General features: G+C 27.9%; 1 protein-coding gene across 1 annotated transcript; it reads left to right on the plus strand.

Annotated features, from left to right (window-relative positions):
• The first annotated feature begins 62 nt into the window (after positions 1 to 62).
• Positions 63 to 12,103, plus strand: LOC129956440 (uncharacterized). The gene is made up of 3 exons (XM_056068322.1): positions 63 to 307; positions 7,479 to 7,860; positions 9,694 to 12,103. Exons 1-3 carry the CDS (start codon positions 305 to 307, stop codon positions 10,398 to 10,400), a joined length of 1,092 nt encoding a protein of 363 aa, XP_055924297.1. The 5' UTR covers positions 63 to 304; the 3' UTR covers positions 10,401 to 12,103.
• Positions 12,104 to 13,108: the final 1,005 nt, after the last annotated feature.

Genomic DNA, 13,108 nt, shown 5'->3' on the forward strand with positions numbered 1-13,108 from the left:
ATTCAATTTTTATTCTTTGGGACTAGATTATCAGTTATTTCTCGACTTATGACAATATTTTTAATCAGTTTTCTGTCCAAGCATATGCTATCGAAACTACTTCAAGGACTCAAATTTAAAAGTCATATGACAAAACTAAACTTGGATTGCGTATAAACATTTTTGTATAAAGTCAAAGCTATGACTTAACAACGCAAACCTATCAAAATTGACGGATGTTTATTTTTAGTTTGTGTTTTTTCTAAAAGGGGGATACGGCTTGAGAAATTTACGCAATCAGGAAATAAATAACAGTTTGGTGAAAATGGTAAGCATATTGCCTTTTCTAATTCTACTTTTTTTATTAAATAATCATTCCTCTTCTGGAACCAATTTGTTTATCTAGAATATTAACATTCCTGGACCTTAAATTATTAATAAGAAATGCATTTATTTAAAACTAGATGCCTCTAATGACTAACTGGTTCTCCGGTTATAGCTAAATAGTGTAGATATAACATCATTCCATGATGCCGCTAATTTGAAAGACATTAAAGCCGTGTTATTTTAACTGTCTTACTTAAGGTTAGTTTTTCGTGTACGTGAATTTTTCTAATGCAAATCAGTCCCATGACATCATAGCCTTTATATAAAGGGATTCTATTTAATAACAATACATATTCTTCATCTTCAGCCTTTGACAATGAAAAAAATACACGCGATTAAATATTTGATGAAACAAAGAAAAGTGTTTGCATTTCATGGCAACAATGTGACCTATTGTAGAAAATTAAATTAAAAAAAAATTTACAAATTACCAAAATTTAGAAAAAATTTACACGATACTTAACTGATATCTTTATTAAAACAATTTCTTAAATTTTAAAATGGTATGAAAATTAATTTTGTGCAATAATATTTCCCGACGTTATCGTAAAAAACACTTAAATTTAATTAATTAAACTACCAAAATTTCAGATAAATTGCTTTGGGGAGCACATTCTTATCTTCCAAGTTACATATTTGTGAAATTTAATAGCCGTTGGTCAAATGTCTGTCTATAGAGCGCTAATATATATATATATATATATATATATATATATATATATATATATATATATATATATATATATATATATATATATACACATTCATTTTTAGTATTAGTAGAAGTACAGATTTCACTTTATTATTTAAAATTACTCAAAAATATGAATTTGTCGGAATCAGCTTTTATAAATTTCTACAAGTGTAAATTAAAATGCGAATGTATTAGGAAATAACTGCGAAAAAGAACATCATGTTTCGGAATTGGTTTCCAAGAAAATACTTTGTTCATTTTCATTTTATCATTCTCAAAAGCATCCGACTGAATTGCCTGATGGAGCCATCGAATTATCGTAATCAACAATTCATCATAACAATAAAAACATTTTTACAGATGCCATCTCCCCTTAAATTTTAAAAAATCTTTTAAATTAGAGGAAAAAATTCCGAATCAAAATTGGTATCATTAAAAATGCCACTGTTTCGAGCTTTAAAATAATAAAATAATAATTTTTGCACGACAATATGTAAGATATAGCTGAAAGGCGCCTAAACATTGCTTAATTTTTAGTTATTATATTTTAATGACATTTGACCTTGAAATATCGACAATACCACCCTCTCCTCTTCTTTTGAAAAATATTCATGCCAAATTTCATTAATATAGAACATAAATTGTAGATTTGTTTAAAAAAATAAACAATAATTTTTATTCACATGCGTTGGATTAAAGTTTTCTTTAAAACTACTTGAGGAATGTTTCCGAGACAAAATTTTCGAACAATATTATGAATAATAACCTGAATAGATTAAATCTAATCTAACCAAATTATCCAAATTTCCAAGCCATAGAATAGTTAGAACGTTTTATCCACTGACAACAGATTTTGCATGTTCAGTATTCATGCACATAAAAGTTCTTAAATGCATCGGATTTCCAACTGCCAATAATCAGATGCTGTCATCACATCAATTTCTACAATTTATTTATAAAGTATGATTAATAGGCAGGGGCAAATATTATTATAAATCATAAAAAATACGAAATCTTTTATAATTATTTAAGGGCGTATTATTACTTTATCATAAGCATAGAGAAAGTAATTGTCAAAAAATTCAGACTCGAAATTTTGAAGAATCTCCAAGTATTAGACTTCCCTGAGATCGAAGAATATATTGCTGGAAATTTTCAACCGTCTATCTGACAAAGATAATTCAAAAACGCTTTGGGCAAGGCAAATGAAATTTATGTATGATCTTTACACCAAATTTGTAAATTTTTGTCAAATTTTGAGTAAAATACGCTCAGAGGAAGTCTGTCTGTTCGACTCTTCGAGTATGATTTAACACAGTTACTACAAAACGAAGAAAATTAGATACATAAAATTTGGTACATAGATTTAACATCTATAGTGTAGACATGTATCCAATTTTGGTTCAAATACAGCAAAGGATTGACCGTCTGTTAGTCTGTACTTCTAGAAATATGTAAAGACGCATTAAAGATGTAATAACTTAAATATATCAAATCTGTTTTGTAATTTTGTGACTACAAATGTAGTCTTACGTCAAAATTCTATTTCACTCGGTTGGGAAATAAGCGTCTAAAAAACAAATTTGATTTTCGATTACTATTACCCACATGCCAGGAATTAATCGGCAAATAAGTCACCAATTGTGACACGATAAATTCAGTAAAAATGATAAATTCACGCCAATGGTTAATATTTCGTAACTCTTGTACGCCAATTTTATGTAATGTGCTCTCTGGGAAAACGCCTTTATTAGAGTCTACGCGAGAAATTTTTGAGAAAACCATTTCAGCTGCGGTTTTTTTTTTTTTTTTTTTTTTTTTTACTCACTTAATTTTATGAAGTGTGATTTAAAATTACTCTTAAAAACTTTCAATAGGAATAGAGAAAACAAGAAATACACATAGTTTATGGAAAGAAGTAAAAATAACACCTGAGTGTTAAAGACACTTTTGGCAGAAGACACTGTTGGCACCGTTTAACATAGAAATATCAAATATCCTTCTTGGTTAATAACTTTTCCCAAAGTAAAAACTTTAAAAAAAATATAAATTAGATTTTAATTAATTAAAATTCAATCAAATTTTAACATTTGCTCTCAAAAACTTTGGAATGTATTATCACACAAAAAATGTATCATATAAAACAAATCACAATAATTACACTACTTTAAAAATAATTCAATGAAACTAATTTTTGAGGCATCCATTAATCTTCCATTTTTATTTTTTTTTAATTTTTCAAACTTTGTTCTGTAACTGACAACACAATATGCTCTAATCATTTATTCATCATTGGAATTATCAATAGAAAATTAACAGCGGAGTCGGCTTTCACTGTATAATCTTCAAATCCAAAAATTATAAAATTCTCATTTAAAAATAATGCTTAATTTCCAAAATTTGGCTTGCATTCTTTTCTTTTCTAGTTAAATAGAATAATCTTTTACTATTGCATGTATTATTTATTACACTTTAATAAATTTTTTAACATGATTCAGTAATGATGACGAAATAATGTTATAAAATTTCAGACGATAAAATAAATAACCTTTTTTTTTTAATTAATGACACTATCATGCTAAGATATTTCAGAAAGGTGCGTTTTTTGTTGTTATTGTTGTTGTTATTATTCCAGATATTTATCTCATTCCATTACTGCAAAAAATCCTTTATTTGTGTTTATCGCCATAAAGAATTTCATCTAGAACGTATAAGGAACATTCTTTCTTGTTTCGTATTTTAAAGTTATTTATTACATTTTACAGAATCTTTTATTTTGTAGTTACACTACGAACATGCGATATTTTTTAAATACATTTTTCATTTATTTGCTTGTAATTGTCTAATTGCGCAGCTGCTAGATGAGGCAAGCTTACATTTTTCCTTTTTCTGAATGTGTATAAATATTCCATGTTATTCATAGTATTCCATCATGATAAAAAAAATTTTATTTGTGTTTATTGCCATGAAGAATTTTATCTAGCTATTATAAAGATTATTCTTTCTTGATTCTTATTTTATAGTTATTTATTATTTTAAAAGAATCTTTCATTTCATAAGTTACTATATGCAATACTTTAGTGCAATAATGAGTATTTAAATCTTTATAAAATATTTTGTATTGAAGATTGGTGTTTTAAATTTTGTATATATATTTTAAATTATATAGACTATGCAGAATACTTGCTTGGGAAAAGAGTAAATAGATTTTTATTCACAAATCAAAACTTTAAATGTCTTTTTTTTCCATGTTCTGTTTTTCCAACATCTTTATCTTTTTAAAATTCTAAGGCTTTTTTCCTAAATAAGATAGAGCTTTCAAATTTTGTGTACAAGTTCATTGTTATGTGCTTAATAAAACTGTGCATGCAGTAGGCATTCACTTGCTTAGATTATTTTTAGATGCTAGAGTTAAAATGAGATTCTGCTAAATTTCTCTATTTTTCACTGCATATAATATTGTAAAAATTTTATATTAAAATAAGTACTAAATATATCTCGTAATCCATGCAAGATTTTGTGTAATATATGTCGGTGAATCTATAAAAAAAGTTTGAAGAAAAAAATACTCACTTTTGATTAAGTAGTAACAAATTTGAAAAATTGAAATTTCATCAAAACAGGTAGATTCAAATTGGTTTTATTTCTTTTCAGATTGTTTTTATTTTAATGTTAACATACATTACTAGGAAATATTTTTGTATAATATTTTAAATTTTTAAAAATGTTGTGAAGGTACCGATATACTCTTAATGTAAATAATGTTTATTTTTAAACATATTAGAATTAAATATTTTTTACTTTTAAACATTTATAAATATATTTTTCAGCTATTATCAGGCAATTTTATTTTTAAAAATTGATAATTCAGTTTTTAATAAGTTATGAAAAATTAAAATAAACATATAGAATAATTTAATTATACTTTTTGCAATGAATATATTGTTAATTTTTTATTGTTACCAGAAATGCATATCTATATGCTTAGCGATTGAAATGAACTGAAATCATGCATTAATTCCAAAAGAATGATAACGTGATTCTTGGGGGTTGCTAAGAAAAGCGAGAAGATGATGTCATACTTCTTTCTCTCTCTTTCTCTTAGTTCTCTGATAATGTTTGTATAATTATGTTTTGTTTTTCCAATTCTTTTCTTTTTTTGCTTTTTTTTAACTTTGTTTTCAGACGATATAGATGTTACTCTAGAAAAGTATTTACTTTTTTATACATTGCAAAGGAAATCTATGTTTAATGTTACAAAACTAAATGCTCTAAACAAATTATACATATATGTCATATGGCTTTGTCAATAGAATTGTAAATACGCATCAAATTTTGGAATAAATGCGTTAACGGATTGATTGTCTGTTGCTCTGTCTATTCATGCATATGCAATCCCGATAATTTAATATACAACGAGTTAAAGAATTTTATTTTGTGATCTTTACCCCTATATAGTAAATATATACCAGATTTTAGAACAAATCTGTCAATATGTAGATTATCAAATATATTTTCAATCACATGTAACCGAAGACATTAACTTCAAAACGCAATTTGATAGATGAGTAAAGTGAGATAGATGAAATTGCAGTTTGAGTAACATTTTGCTGGTTGGTCCATCCAGCTGATTGGTCAATTAGGAAAGGTATTTTTTCAAAATGCATCCTGATTCTTTTTACTACTCAATTTTCTGTGTTTACTTCCAGTAAACGCTCCATATTGGGGAAGTATACAACATGCTTGAGGTAGGAAAGGACCAACTTCAGTTCTATAGTAATTTAAACAATTCTTGCACAGATACTAACTACATCAGAAAGACTTAAGAATTCTTCGTTCCCCTCATGCTGCTGATATGTTGGATCTGTAAACATCATATGGTTAATATTACATCCTTTTCCTTTTGTTTCTCGGAGTGAATGACTCATAGATTTATTTCTATATAAAAAAAAAGATAATTCTTGGTTAACCCACTAGGTTTTCTAAAGGTGCAATAGTCTTATCTATCAATACCTTTGGAATATTGGAAACCTCTTCTTGTTCTTAATCAAAATCCCAAATAAAAGAGGAGATCTTGAATTTCATTCAGGGGTGATATGAAAGCTGAGATATTAGTTTAAAAAAATTGGCAATTTTTTTTTAATAAGAGAAAGATTATCTTTTCGCAGATTTTGAAATCGAGTCAAGCACTAGTTTTTAATATATTTAGCAGATTAAATGGATATAAAAATGTCTGCAAATTAACGCAAGACTTTATTTTTTTACTATTCGTGCAGTAAAGGGTTGGAAATCTTATTAAAAAACCATTTGACAATTGATAGTTTAGGATTAGTAAAACTGGAACATTACACTTTCAATAGGGTTTCCAATACTTTGACACGAATGGCGACAAATTTAAATCTTGTGTTAATTTTGGAATACCCTTTACATGCATGAGTTGGAAAAAATGAGTATGCTCTTTTTGAAAAGAAAACCTTTGTTAACAGGTCCCCCCCTCCCTCCCTTTACTAATGAAAAGTCTGCTCTTTTGTTTTTAAAAGAGAAAAGTATAAATCGGTTAATTGATCGTTTTTCATTTATGTAGTAGTGGTTTTTTCCTTAAAACATTGATGGCTTCTTTGTCATACTGAAAACAAAGTGCTCTCTGCCTTTTATAACCTCACATTCAAGGATAAATTTAGATCTACTTGCACAACCAAAGCATTAACAAATAGCTTTGAAAAACAGATAATTCTTAGAGGAAGAGAAATGGCAAGCTGGTGAGGTCTTACATCAACTATCTTGAGAGTCCCATTTTCAAATTGCTTAAAAATTTCACAGCGCTTTCATATCGCAATAAAAAACTTAAAATTTGGGACGTACATAGGTAAACAATTTCTAATCATCATCACCAATCACAATGAAAATTCCTTATATTTTTTTATTATTTATTTCATGCTACTGCGGGGGGGGGGGATTTTTTTTTTTTATCCTTTTGACTTTGTTTTATTTTTCATATGTTGCGTCCTATATCTGAGCACTGATCAATCAATATAAATAAATATCGAATGCCGTTGTAAAAGATTATTGAAGATCAATGTAATATAACAGTCAATTATAAAAATTACAGTTTAATCCCAATAACCTTTCCTACAACAATTATTAATCGAAGCTTCATCAATAAAGTGCGAGTCTATTCTTTTTGAACAGGGAACTTTGAGCCATTATTATGAAAAATTACATCAGAAAGTGCTATTAAAATAAGAAGATTTAATTAATGAAGATTTCGTCACTATTTATTATCTCAAGTTATTTTTTAAATGTTAATAGCCTATCAATAATTTACGTACGAGAGGCTAGTATGCTATCGTAATTTCTGTTTGACTTCAAAACTTAATTAAATAATAATCAATTCATAATTCAATTTTTTTTTCTTTAGTCACGACTGAATCTCTTGGCATTCTTTGTTTTTATTACATCCTTGGCTGTAATCAAACTGTCCGTTCCTGGAAACGACAAAAATAAAGAAATCTGGCGAGGATTGCTACAATTTACAGAAGCAGCTGAAAAGCAATTGACCGACAAACCCATTCCAGACTTGAAATACTGGAGATCGCAAAGAATCAGGACCATCGAGACACTCGAAGAGCTGAGACAGAAACTTGACAATGTTTGTTTTTACACCAACTGCGGCAAAGCAGCTGGAAGTGGAATGGGAATAATATGCGCTCTGACAGCCCTCTCTACATTTCTTATGAGTCTTATAGGAATACCCATCTCGATCCCAGTAATGAGTGTCGGTGGCTTTACGTGCCCAACAGGTATTTATAATCTTTTTGTAAATATTGAAGGATATAAAAAGCAGTAATTTTCCATCTGCGAGAGCTGTACCTTCATTAAAAAAAGATTTTAAAAAATAATGATTAATTGAATCAAAAATAAAATTCCATGCTTAAAAGGCAGGATAAAGCAGTTAGTTGATTTTAGATCAGATCAATCTTGAAGAGAGGTGCAGGTATGCACCCCCTCTTCAACGGGCAATCTATTCCATTTTTCATAACGTTTATATTTCCATCGGTGTTATGCACTCATGATTATGCTGTCAGAATAGCGTATGTTTGCTTAATATGATTTTATGAGGAATGGTAAATATATTACTGCACTGCAGTAGGTGTTTCAATTCGAACACAGTTTCTACTGAAATGACTTCTATACACACAAAAATATTATAAATATTATGTGAATTATTCTATCAGTGCAAAATATTGTACGATATATCCTCGATATTATTCGATATTCCGAACACATGGGATGCAATAAGCTCGGGATATCATACTGATCGTTTGAACATGTAACAATGTGAAAATGTAACAATATTGGTGGGCATTTTGTGCTAATAGAATTAATCTCTGTTCTAAGAACTTCAAAAATGAAATCAAATTCATTTATGAATTCCCTTAAGGCACGTATTCTAGAAAGGATTAAATAGCGATGTTACGAATTCCATGCCGCTTAATTGGATACACTGAGTGAAACTTTAATGCATAAACAAAAATTGACACTATTTCCGTGTTTTGGTCTTCTGTTTATAAATATTATTATTAAATTTTATGTTATTAAGGATATTGATCTCTCAATATATTTTTCTCTTACCTAAACTAAAAATTTTATTATCTTTTCTAAACATTTTATTATTCTGCCTCATTCTATTTCTCAGTAAAAGAATTGTCAAAATACATTTTACAGAAATGAAAAGAAAAAGAAACACTCTCTTCCAATTTGTATTCGTATTTCTTTTTAAAGAAATTAGTTTGCACAAAGTAAGCATGCTCATTTACCATTACATAAGTGATGAAGATGTTCAAAGTAGGCACTGCCTTCCTATAGGCAACCTTCTTGTAATCCTTGAAGGTTCTTAAATATATTTTTAAATAAAGACCGCTGCAGACTTTTCAAAACAAAACGATTTATACAAGCAGTACAGAGACAGTCCCTTCTTAGAGAGTGCATCATAATTGAACGATTTTATATTTAATATTTTCGAAAAGTATTCATCAGGCGGGAAAAATAAAACAGGTACTAGAAATTTGTATCAAGTAAAATGATTCAAGATGGAAAAATTTTCTATTTACATAAAGAGGATTATATTCCAATTGTATTATAGCTTCCTGCTTGAACCTCAGAATGCTGAACTCCTTCTCAGATCAGATAAGGTATAATAAGTATAAACTACATAGTCATTATAACTGTAAACTACCCTGCCTGAGTTAAAAGTAATCATTATATACCTATTCTTAAGATTGGAGATAGAATAAAGAAGAGATTATTATTTTTAGGGACTACAGCTGCAGTTATTCCAGTGATCGGAAAATGTCATCTGTAGCTTACAATAATCACACCCAACAAGGAATGCTCAATAATATTTCATAACGTGAAGCTTACCATTCGTTGCAAGTGTATAAATATACTTCTTCATAAATCCCATAAGTTAACTATTTAAAAATTTAAAGAAAGTATATGTATGTGGACTGCTGATAACAAAATTTTTAGCTGAAATTATACTGGAAAAAGACAGAATTAGTCTTTAAAACAAATTTATATGAATGTTTAAATATGTTTGACGTTTTTGTAATGCCAAATTATTTTTGTTACAGGTTACTTAACAAGAGAAGCATCGCTTATAATAGAATCGATTTTGTCAAAAAAATACCAGAATGAGTTGCAAGCTGTTTTGATGAAAGACAAAGAACTTTCTCGATCTTTGAATGAATGGTTGAAATTTTCACCGAACCTAGAAGAGGAGTTTCGAAACATTTTCGGCTTTGATTTTAAATCAAAGGATTCAATATCTTTCATAATACTCAATGAATTTCATAGACTGTTTATTGTTACTAAAAATTTCAAAAAATCTCTAGATCTCCTGAAACAGGGAAAATATTCCTCGTTTATAGGCAAAGGTATCGGAATCGAGGATTTGCAGCTATTTAGTAAACGAATGCAAGATTCTCCTGAAATTTCAAATAAAATTCGAATTTATTTATCTATTTTAAGCGATCTTATTCAAATTTCACAAAATGAGATTGAAATCTTTCGAAACCCGAAGGTGGAAAGAATGTTTTCCTCGCTTTCATTCATTCTAGATAAAGTTGATATAAAAATTCCACCAACAATAGAAGTTCCTGCTTTCCTTTTGCTTAAAGTGTTAGATTTGGCAAAAGAAGTCGGTTCTTTCATAGATGCGACAAAAATTATCAAAGATGGTAAATGCCCGTATTCTGATGGCATAATATATATTATAGATATGTTGAAACTAGAACTAACTACAATAGAGTCTTCGTTCCCATTTACCATAAAGCAATAGAGTAATTACTGACTTGTTAAAACTAGAATGGACTTTTCAAATAATCTAATTGAGTGCAGTAATTGCAAATTTGCAAGAAATAATAGTAACTTTCATTAAATAATAAATAAATTAGTACAAATTAGAATGATAGTTTTTATTATAAATAACTTCCACATATTCTTCTATTTCAAGAAAATCTACAATAATTGCAGACACGCCAAAAGTAGAAATGACTTTCACAGCCTGTATTATTCCAGCCAATTCTATCAAAACTGTATTATTCCAGATAATTACAGGCTTGGTAGAATTAGAATTGCTTTACTTAAATTCTTCATTTTCCAAGTAGCCTGATTCAATACAGTAACTGCAAACCTTGCAAGGAATGGAATTGACTTGTATAGAATGTTCTTATCCAAAATCATTCAATGATTTCTCAGATACTATGATTTGATTCTGTACATATTATTCTTAACAGATTTTTAAATTTTGAAGAGTATTTTTATTTCTATTTTTCAGAGCAATTTAAATATTACGACATAAATTTTAATAATGATTAGTGATAAAGTAAAACTTTTCTGTAGAATGTTTTTCGAAAAATCCGAATGTTCGGAAAAGTTTCAGAAGACCTATTAGAGACTACCATCATAGTCTTGTTTCATTTTATATTTTTTTTACCACTTCAATATAAAGAAACTGTATTTTTCCTTCACTGCTACGAAAATGTTTTAACACTATGAAATTTACAAAGTGGCTTGTTATTTGTAAATTGTGGCATATATGAGGAAAAATTCCTTCAAAACGCTTTCCAGCGGCGACTACTGAGCTACTTGCAGCTATCTAATCTTACGCATAGTTACTTCTGATATAATATGTGCTCACTAATAAAGAACTTCTAAAAACTTTGATTCCATCTTTAATTAAAAATTATTCAAAATTTTAATGCTTTTTCTCAGTAGCTTCAAATAATGCTAATTTACAAAAATCTTTTTTACACAACTTTAAAATTCAAAAAATAAACTTTTCAAGGATACCACTTTTATTTATTTACTATTTTTTCTCTAATTCTAATAATTAAAAAAATATTTTGCAGTATGTTTTACAACAAAATTTCTCTTTGATTTATTTGCTGAGTGTACGCACACGCGAGTTGCGATAATAATAAAAGCATGTTTTGTATGGATGTCACCTAGCTAAGATTAAATTGTAAACATGATGTAAAAATTGAAAAAGCAAACCTAAATTATTATTTAAAAAAACCTTATCATGTTATGATGCCTTATCATAGAGAAAGTCGTAATGAAGTTTGGAATTAGAGAATTAAATCTCCTTTTCTTAATATTCATATTAATTATAAAGTGCATTAATGACCTGATTATTACAAACAGAGTGATGAAGAAGATTATCTCTCTGATAATTACAGGTAACAACATTGAAAATAATTATTGCTTTCTTAATATGAATAGTGATTAAATAGCTTTTAAAAATGATATACTTTTGTTAAAATGAAAATTATTTGTTTTTATATTACATTTTATATTATCGAAACTCATGCAAGTCTTAAAGTAATTACTTAGCCAATAATGGCTTTTGTGCCGTAAAATAAAAACAAATTCAACTGAACTTAATTTTATTTCATCAAAAACTGTTCATGTCAATTATTTCACAAGAAACTTTAAAAAAAAAAAATTCAGATTGGCTACAGAAATTTATATAGAAAAATTCGAATAAAAACGGTACATTTTAAAGGATAAAAAAACTGAATGGATAAAAAAAAAATATTTTCAGATACAGTAAATAAAGAAATTGTAATCGTTTATTGATGACACCATTTAAAGCCTTTTCAATATGATGGTGAAACATAGTAGTGTTTCCAAAATTAAAATAGAAATTTTAATATTAAAGAAAAAATCCGATATGCATTTTTGTAGTTCCATATCTCTGAGGGGAAACATGGTGAATTTATATGATGTATAAAATACTGGAAATAAAACACAAAATTTAAGATTTCAGTAACGTAATGCATTTTTCTTTTTTTATCATCATTTTTATTTCCTTATTATTTCTTTCTTTTAAACTGGAAGAACAATGCATAAAAATATGCCAGTTATAAATGTGAAAAATGCCTGCTTGTTTCATTTGTAACTGGAATGTACTGATTCTATTATTCATATTCTTGAAGAATAATTTAAAAATCGTGTGAATATTATGCACTTTTGCAGTTACAACTATTAAAAAAATAATAAAATATAGAAAATTTGCGGAAAATTTTAAATTATATAAAAGTTTTCCAAAAAATTACATATTGAAATTCAGTTTTCATCACTACTAAAATGAAATACTACATTTCTCTTTTTCGGCTTCCAGCTAACTGGCAATATCAAAATATTTAATCCTCTCACTACTAAAACAGCAATACACGGTCGTACAAATTCTATATTGGTGAGTTGGTTTCTGTTTCAAATGAATGATACAGGATGTCCTGAAGGAAGAAATAACAACTATTCACACTTAATAGTGATAAATTTGAAAAGTACAGGAGGCGGGCGAGTACACTTCATTGCTCCGTATAAACAACCATTTGTGTGAAACTGCATTCATGTTTTGACTGTCTTCAAAAGTTGGAGTTTGAAAGTAAAAATTTAAATCGGAAATTTTGGCTTGTGAGGTAAAAAAATATATATGTAATGAATTAGTGAAAAGATAAGGCTGGTTTAAGTAAATATATC

This window comes from Argiope bruennichi, chromosome 11 (assembly GCF_947563725.1).
Source record: "Argiope bruennichi chromosome 11, qqArgBrue1.1, whole genome shotgun sequence".
Taxonomy (NCBI): domain Eukaryota; kingdom Metazoa; phylum Arthropoda; class Arachnida; order Araneae; family Araneidae; genus Argiope; species Argiope bruennichi.

Coding starts and splice junctions, on each gene's coding strand:
- LOC129956440 (XM_056068322.1), top strand. Junction 7,861..9,693: donor TGGCTTTACGTGCCCAACAG/GTATTTATAATC, acceptor TTTTTGTTACAG/GTTACTTAACAAGAGAAGCA.